We start from the raw sequence: 9,885 nt of genomic DNA, 5'->3' as shown, positions 1-9,885 counted from the left end.
CCCAGATTCAAATACTAGTTCATAACACACACATAAAACAGAGTGCTAGGAGTAAAAGTACACAAAATGAAATGCACTCAACATAAAAAAGCTTAAAATTAAGAACAATAAAATAGCCAAAAAGAAACTTCAAACTGTATGAGAAACCAAATTAGATTCAACAAAACCAAACTAAAGTTGCATATTAACATCTTTCATTCCATTTTGGTCCTTCAAATGTCTTCCACCGGTCTTTGAATCAATGTCCTATATCAAATGAGTCATAAACTTCAATTCAGTCAATAGTAGTACATATTATGAAAAATCTCCTATAATATACAATAATAATATGAACAAGACACTATGTCAAGTGAGTGACACCAATAATCAGAATAAATCAGCAACAACAAGTGACGATTTAGTCTAACATGCAATAATAATACAAATTTTAATTCTGTTCATAGGAGAGATTATGAAAAATTAGAGTTTGGCCAATCCATATTATGAACAAGATTGCACCAACTTAAATCAAAAGCATCTTTAAACATCCCTACTACCATGCAATGAGCAACAAAAATAATAGCTAAAACGAGAGAACCCAATAATCACAAATCTAGTCGCCAGAAGCAGAATAACCGAACAACCCCAATGTAAGCTATAACATATTAGTGTTTTTTTATATGAAATCCATGTATTCAATTATTTTATAATGCAGAGATAATAGAAGTAAACCATCAAATGCATTTTACACCCAAGTAGAATAAAAAACAGATTTCCACTTTTTAAGACAGAAAACTCTCTTGCATAAAGGAAAACAGGTAAAAGATGAAAGATAACTACAAAAAGATAAAAGATAATCCTAACGCACACTCACAAAGTTAATCCTAACCCAAGAGATGATATAGTTCGAACATCATCACTCACAAAGTTGCAAAACCCATGCTACTAATGAGGGATGCAGTAAAGTAAGTATGAAACAAAGTAGTGAAATACATCCTTGTCACAATAAGAGTTCCATCTCCTTGTAAACAAAAACAAAGTAGTATCTTTAAGTAAATTTGAAAACAGAAACATCTTACATTTAAGAGTTCAAACATCAGTGAAGCATTTTTAGATTACTAGTAAACATTACATCCTTGGCGCAATAAGAGTTCCATCTCCTTGTCGTTGAATGGATAACGATGTGGAGTTGTTACATTTTTCAACGATGGCCTTGACAATATCAATGAGACAAGAACATCACTGTTCACATTACTGCAATTTCGCAAATTGATCTCTTGTAGTTGTGCACAGTTCTCTACCACATGCCTAACTCCCTTCTCTGTGATATCATGACAATTTTCCAGTAATTGTTGCAAAATTCCACGACAATTCTTTGAGATTACAAAGAGTGCGTCATCGTTAACTTTTGTCATTGACAAATCCAACACCTTGAGGTTAGGAACTTCAAAGTGTATCGTCATTTTCAAATTAGAACATCCGTCTAAGTCCAAATGTGTCATCTTACAACATCTCCTTAAAACATGACCAATACCTTCTTCAGATATGTCATCGCAATCATTCAAAGCAAGATGCTCCAAGTTGGGGAAACAATCCGCGATGAGGACCAAGTCAGTGTAATGGATCGCATGAATGCTAGTACATGTTAGAGAGGTTAAAGTTGTAATTTTTTGGGAGAAATATCGCAATCCTATAGCAGGAATCGTGGGTTGGTCAGATAAATCAAGGGATGTGATTTTCAATGGAAAAAGAGAGATTTCACAGAGAAGTGTATCAAGGTTACCATCGTAGGATGAGAGGTCAAGGATGGTGATGGTGAACCTTTCGAAGAGACGACGGAGGAGAGGGGGTGTGTGATGATCTTCTACAGAAAGATAGCATCGGAGACGGTTGGTGATGGACAAGAATTGTTTGCAAACGAGGGAGACATATTTGTAGGGGTCTTCCTCATCGTCTCTAAGTGGGTTGTCTCCGAGCAATCTTAAGATATGTTCCCAACAATGTTCAGGTAAATAAAATTTTGCAGCCTTTGATTTACTTCTAGTTATAATGGAAGAAATAGATTGTTGTGAAGAATTGAAAGAGTTTGTCCTCTTCCTCTTCATATTGAGGACTTCTTAGAGTTTGTTGTGAATAGTATTTCTATGAGATTGAATTCTGTGACTGATAAATAATTTCTTCTACCAGCGATGATCTGAAATTGAAGTGAATCTTATTTATATATATTTCACGTTAATAGGACTTGACACTTTTTCGGTATTACATTGGAAAGTTGCAATGGTTAAAAGAGACCATTTAGAGAAAAGGTGTAAAGCTTTACAGTTGAAGCAATATAACCATTCATGAACAAAATTCTTTCAAAGGTTTGTTTCCGTTCACCAAATGACATAAGTTTCTCTATAAAAAGAGACATTTTGGAGGCATAAAAAAGACATGGAAAAGAGTCAGAAATATAGACAGAAATCCATTGGAGTATTTTAATTGTGTTTTGCACATAGCCAAATTAAAAACAAACAGAATATGAACAATGACAGAAACATGGCTAATTTATGACGTATAAACATGGCTAAGTTTAATCTTTTAGTGACTGACGAATAATTATGATTGAAACAATTTTGAAGTGGCACATTAAAGTATTTTTCAAGATCAAACTTGTGACTCATTGACCTTTTGGAATAATAAATTATTTAAAAGTAAATATGTGTGGTGACATTTGTAACCATTTTACAATGGCAGCCTTTGCTGTAGTATAAACATTTTACAAAGATAATATTCAATGATCACTACTAAAACATTTAGAAAAGTTACACAATTAGTGTAAATCAATATATTATTTGATTGCATGTTGTTTTATATAAAAGTAGTGTATATGGATTAATTTTGATGTGCATGCTTTAGTGATATTATTGTTTTTTGTAGGGTTATTAAATTTAAAATTGATGCTCACATCTTATATTGTGCATGATGATATGAAAGTATTGTTAATTTCTTTTTTATTTTGGTATTAAAATATATTTTCAGCATGTTTTGAGTTATTGTAAGTTGATAAATGTTCATGGAGAAATTAAGAGTAATAGAAAATATTAATGACATTCTTATGAAGTTAAAATTGGTTATGACATTCTTATGAAGTTAAAATTGGTTATGACATTCTTTTATGATCATGATTTATTTTGTTACGTATGTTCCATGCATTCAATGTATGATATATTTTGGCTAGATATAAACGAAATATTGAAGTTCAAATTGAAATGCATGTTAAATATTTTAATAACAAAGGTGAAAAAGTTTGTCTATTAGTACATAGGAAAAAGATACACAAACCACTCTTTCTATACACCCTTTTGTACCACTGATGATGTGGTATGGGCATTTTAGTAGTTTCACACATTTTATAATTTCACTCATTTCAGAACTTTGCTTTCTCTCTCTCTTGGCAAACGTACAGTCTAAACTCTTCCCCCTCTCTCATCGTTCATCCTTTTTCTCTCTTCAGCCCCTTCTCTCTTCTCTCTCAATACTTTCTTTTTAATTGAGGTTGAAGACGACGGATAACGGTGGTGGATGTGGCCGGTGGTGGTGGCTGATGGATGAAGAGAGGGTAAGTAGTTATGAAAGGGATGCCACCAGCAGAGTTCTTAGATCTAGACTGAGGTGTGGCGGAGATGAGGGGCTGAGCGACGGAGGTGGGGTGGACGAAAAATTGAGAAGAGGGTGGTTGGATGGATAAGAGACAGAGATTAATGAGAAAAGAAAATTTTTTTTTTTTTTTGAAAGAGATGATGGTGGTGACAAGCTGTTTAAAAAAAATAAAAAAGATGATGGTGGTGACAAACGGTGGTGATGGAGAATGCTGGTGGGGGGAGAGGAAGTAGAGAGAGAAGGGGGAGCAAGAGAAGTTGTGAGGGAGATTCTCGCTGTTTTTTTGGATTGTTTTGAATAGTTAAAGTTTGTCATGTGTCAATTTTTTGTGTGGAGGTCAAATGGTGTTTGCCACCTAAGGAGGTATGCCTATCACCACTCTAGTACATATACTCAAATTGACAACAGTGTCATGGATTAATGATAATAGGTGAACCCTATCAAGAGTATATAAGTTGATACATAGACAAAGCTATGAGAATAATGTAAAGAATTGAATATTCGACGTTTATAAAAGATAAAAGAAAATCTTGTAATTATTTGACAAAATGATCCAAAAGGATATAATGTCTTCGGATATGATATTGATGACAAGAAAATCTTACAATTATTTGCAAATTGATCCCTTATCTAAATTAATAGAATTATTAACTTGTTTCTATTTTTATTTATTAATTAATCTAATTTTTTGAATAACTTTTTTTTTTATTCGTTGAAATAACATTAGAAATAATCCATTGGATTTTAGAATTATTTGAAGGGATCCATCGGATCCATCCATATTTTTAAATAGATTGATTAAATTGATTCTAGAGTGGAGGATATGGGCTGCGGTTATGGTGCATAAGGATTTCCTTATGCACCATGCATAAATTCAAAAATGGTTTTTGTGAGTTATACTCCAAAACCATTAGATGTACTTAATGGTTTTCAGCATCCTGCATAAATCCCAACACAATTATGTCAAAACCATTTTACTATGGAAATGGTTTCTGTGAGTTGTACTCCAAAACCATTTCTAGATTTATGCAGGGTGCATAAGGATTTCCTTATGCACCATAACCGCACGATATGGACTTGATAGATTGTAAAACTGCCCTAAAATCTGTTACATCATATTTCTTTAACTCTTTTATTAACTATGCTTTTTCTTTGTTCCTGTCTGAGAAAAAAGGACATGCTTCTTTTTGGATGGTCTGTAGATTTATGAGTTTAAATAAAAGACACCAACTTGAAAAGTAAAACTCAAGCGTGAAAGGCACCAACTTTGAAGTTTCCGCTCCTTGCAAAGGCCTTGGCAAATTGCGTGTTTTCCCAGGACTTCATCGCAGTTTCCCATGGAATCCGCCCCAGATAAATTTTCAGATTTGTTTTAGTGAGTGGTATTAAATTGGATCGCGGAAAATATAGGATCGCCAAAAATCCGATATAACAAATAGCGGATAGAAAAGCGGGCCAATAGCGGAAGCCGCAAAACGGTTAAAAAATAATTATATCAAAAAAATTAAGCATCCTACACACAAATAAAAGTTACATAACAGAAATTAAAAACGCAAAAATAAAAGCTACCTAAACAGAAATTAAAAATGACTTGATATAAAACTCAAAATTTCAATAGTTCAAACAACTAGTAAAAGCATGATGCATGATTGCATACATGAAAGCCATAAGCAGAAATCAAAAGTGACTTAAAACAAAAGTAATCAGAAAAGAGACAATGAATATAATGCAAGGCAGACACCCAAGACTTGAGATGAGACACAGTGAAGTACGAGACAAGTTTTTGGTTACCATGAAACAACATGAGAAACAAAGTTAGATCCAACAAATGCTGATTTTAACTGCCTTCGAAATTCTCTGACATCCACATGAACAATATTTCAAAAATTCGAATTCCTAAGTTTGCATTTACATCTTCAAATATCTTCCATTGGATTTCAAATTCCTGTCAAAGGAGTCATAAATTTTGATTCAGTTCATAATACAAATTATGAAAAACCTCTAATAACATACAATTACAGTATGAACAAGGCTACACCAATTTATATCAGGAATATTTTCAAACATCAGCACTAGCAAAAATAAGTGCAGACAAAAATAGTAAAGTGAGAGACCTCAATAATCAGAATCAACCAACAACAACAAGTGATGTTTTTGTTTGGCACAAAGTAATAGGACAAATTTCAATTCAGATCATAGTTTTTGTTTTGAAACACTAGATTTTGAGCAGCCCATTAAATGAACAATGTTGCACCAATTTAAATCGGAAGCATTTTTAAACATCACTACAGTGAAGCAATGAATAACGAAGATAATAGCTGAAATGAGAGACCCCAATAATCACAAGCAGAATAATCCAACAACAAAGTCAGAATATTAACAACAACAACAACACAAAGTAGACCAAATTAATCCAAAATCACGCACACAAATTGATACTTTTGTCTCATATATGGCATCCATGAATTCAAGTTTTTTAATAAAAATAATGCTATATACAGCGAATAAAACTATCGCGACTACATAGCGAAGAAGGTAATTGGCCAACAAAAACAACCACCCTCCTTATGTTTTCTACAAAATCCAAAATTTAGTGACATCGGTAGCTTTGCCTTGTGAAACAATTACAAGGACAAGAGTTCTCAAAAACCAATAATAGAAGAGAAACTGCTGTTTTTATAAAATGCTTTGTTCACATATCCCATTTCCTTAATACAAGATACTCATAAAAAAATCCCAACAGCACAATTGCAAAGGAACCAGAGTTCTCAAAAACGGATAGCTTAGGGATCCATATAGAATACTCCTAACACTAATATATCTGCAGGTGATGCAAAAACCAACCAGCCAGCACACCACCACTAATTTCTCGATAACAAACTCTAAACCACAACAAGCCATGCTTAAATAAAACAGCCATAACACACCATTAATTTTCCAGCTTCATTATCAAAAGCCAGCAGAAAACATACGCTCAAATGTGCTTTCATACAACTTTTAAGACACTCTATACGACCAAACAGAATTAATTAAACACTGAAATGAAAGTAGAAAAAGAACCAATAGTTAGTCAATAACAAACTCTAAGAAAAATCTTTAAAACAGCCATATCACTCCCCGATGATCAAATAGAGTTAATTAAACACTCAAATTAAAGTAGAAAAGAAACAATATTTAGTCAATATCAAACAAAGCATAATTTCATACCAAGCACAAAAAGAAATAGAAAGTTTCTGGTTGGCATGGTATGACGTTAACACAATTACTTATTTTCATGAAAGATGTAGACATCATTAGAAAGATGATTATTTTACATAAAACATTCAGCACAACGAACAATAAATGGCAAACTATCAATTTATTTTAACACCTAATGTTGCTGATAGAAATAACTAGGGACATCCACTTTTAAAAACGGAAAACTCTTGCATATACGAAAACAAATAAATAAACCATTAGTCTTAAGTGGAATATATACTCCACATATTATATTATAATGCAAACCCAAATTCCACATATCTCTCAATCCTCACTCCCCATACCACTAAAACTGAATAGCCTTGCACTAATCATCTCTATCTACCACTTGAGCATAATGGCAGCCGATGTGCTAAGCCCGCTTGAGCGCGCACTCACATTTGGGTCCTTACATATTATGACCAGGAAAATATATAAGTTAATTCTTATAAGTTTTGTTCAAAAAAGATAACATAAGTTGGGTTTTGAAAGTTGGTAGGACCTATGGAAAACTCATAAAAGTGAGAGCAGAGAAAACTGTGCTACAAAAGTATGCAAAACCAAAAAAATGCTACTGATGAGGCAAAGTGATGAAAAACAATACAATTTGAAACTGCAAGTAATATCATACTCAACCGCTTGCTTTACTTAGGGAAATATCATGCACAAATCGATAAGTAAATACACATTTTCAAGTTGACATTTAAAAACAGAGCAATATCTCATAGAAGTAAATTTGAAAACAAAAACATCTTACATTAAAAAGTTCAAACTACAAGAAATCACTTTTAGAATACTAGCAAACAATGCATCCTTGAAGTGATAAGAGCTCCATCTCTCTGTCGCTGAATTGATAATCATATGGAGTTGATAACTTTCTTAACGATGGCCTTGAAAATATCAATGAGGCAAGAACATCATCATGCACTTGACCACACATTTTCAAATTGATCTCTCTTAGTTGTGCGCATTTTTCTAGCACATGCTTCACTCCCTTCTCTGTGACATTAAAACACCCTTCCAGTAAGAGTTGCAAAAGCCCACGGCAACACATTGAGATTACACACAGTGTTTCGTTGTTAACATTTGTATATGACAAGTTCAACACTTCTAGTTTGGGAACTTCAAAGTTCATTCCGCACAGCTTCTTTCCTAAAGATCTTCTTAAGTTCAAATGCCTAATATCAGAACATGTCTTTAAAACATGGAAAATACCTTCTTCAGATATGTTATAGCAATAAGTCAAATTAAGCAATTGCAAATTGGGGAAAAGGGCAGCAATCATTTCTATGCTTTCATCTCGTATTCGTGAATTCGAAATCAAATGGAGAGACTTTAATTGAGGGATGACGACGAAAGAATTAGAATTGTCTACACTATTTTTTTTTTTTGTGTATTTCATTTTAATGGAAGAGGCTATGGAGGAAAGCCAACAAAATGTGTCATTGTCGTAGTAGTGAGTGAGGCAGATGGAGGTGAGGTTAGGGAATCTTTGGAAAAGTCGACTGAGGCAACGGTGGGTTGGTTCTTTGATGGTTATTGAAAATCGAAGATGGTTGGTGATGGAGAGGAACTGCTTTGAGACGGCAGAGAAAGACTTCAAGGATCTACTGTTGTTGTCGTGGCCGTCGTTGAGGAATTTGACGACACATTCCCAGCACTCATCAGGTAAATAAAATTCTGGTGTTCCAATCACTTCAGCTGATTTTGTTTGAGAACGTGATAGTTGTTGTCGTTGTTTAAAATTGAGAAAGTTTCTTGTTTTCTTCCTTTTCATATTCAACACTTTGTGTAGGGTTTACAATTTGAGGGTTTAAGTTTAGGGCGAATTGAGAAAGAGTCAGAAATTCTATTATTTATTATGTTCAATAAAAGTACTGTGGTAATTGGATAATGGGCTCTTTCAAATCAAACAATTCATCTAATCACACCCCAGTTATTTTTAGTTACTTAGAATTTTACAATAATACCAAAACATCCCATTTATATTAAATATTCTTAAAACCTTCATTTCATTCATTGTCGCTCTAAAACTTCACCCCATTTCACCCACAAAAATCATGGATGTTCAATCAATCTCTATAAAAGGTTAAAGAGTGAAATGTAAACTTGTAATGTAAACAAAATTAAAGTTCAACTATATCATCCTTCCACCCTTTTAATGCCCTTGTGAGTATCACTTATAATGTGATCGATCACGTGTATCTAAAACAGACACAAGAGGATATTTAAGACTGCAACAAAATTATCTGACCATTTTTATATTAAAGTAAATGTATGGTTTTTGTATTAACTTGCCTATAAACATTTTCAAATATGAACACTTCTGTTAGTGAGATTCAAATTGCAATCTGTCACAAGTGGGAAATTAGTCTCCTCCATTTAACTCACAAGGTGAAGGTGCACTCGCAACCTATCACTAATAGAAGGTTGAGGACATTTCAATATAGTGTGAAGGATTTAGTAAATGAGGGCTTATTTATTGGTAAAAAGGTTGAGGAATGTAAACTTGTACTTTGGTTTTTAGATTGTTTATGTTTATAGAACAAATGAGGGGTGAGATTGCTTTAAGACAACCATTTAGATTGCATCGAAGCACTAGTACACGATCAAATATTCAAATAATAACGATCAAATATACTAATTTGATAAGTCAATCATCATTCAAAGGCAAGGAGTTTGAGTTAATCAAAGTTGAAACAAAATAAACGAGTTTTGGTAAATATATCACTTTACATGTATTGAGAAATTTTTCATTCTGCAATCTAACAAAACACAAACAGAAGCTTCAATTTTTTATCTAACAAAATACTAGCAAAAACTTAATATTTTGATCTAACAAAAATATTTAACCTCAACTAACGTTGAAAAATGATGCAGAGTAACAAATGTTCTGATCCTCAAAGGACTAATTAATAACATAGGTCGCAAAATTAGGCCAACGTCTAAAACTTATCTATGAAACAAATTCACTGTACAAACCTTGTCAGTATCAGCTTGTAAACCATGGGAGATCATCAACAAATC

General features: G+C 33.1%; 1 protein-coding gene across 1 annotated transcript; it reads right to left on the bottom strand.

Annotated features, from left to right (window-relative positions):
• Positions 1 to 1,097: 1,097 nt before the first annotated feature.
• LOC25491256 (F-box/LRR-repeat protein 4) lies at positions 1,098 to 2,084 on the bottom strand. The gene has a single exon (XM_013599138.1). The coding sequence runs from the start codon at positions 2,082 to 2,084 to the stop codon at positions 1,098 to 1,100; it is 987 nt and encodes a 328-aa protein (XP_013454592.1).
• Positions 2,085 to 9,885: the final 7,801 nt, after the last annotated feature.

The sequence above is a fragment of the Medicago truncatula genome, chromosome 4 (assembly GCF_003473485.1).
Source record: "Medicago truncatula cultivar Jemalong A17 chromosome 4, MtrunA17r5.0-ANR, whole genome shotgun sequence".
Classification (NCBI taxonomy): Eukaryota; Viridiplantae; Streptophyta; class Magnoliopsida; order Fabales; family Fabaceae; genus Medicago; species Medicago truncatula.
This window is presented reverse-complemented; position numbering and strand designations above follow the sequence as displayed.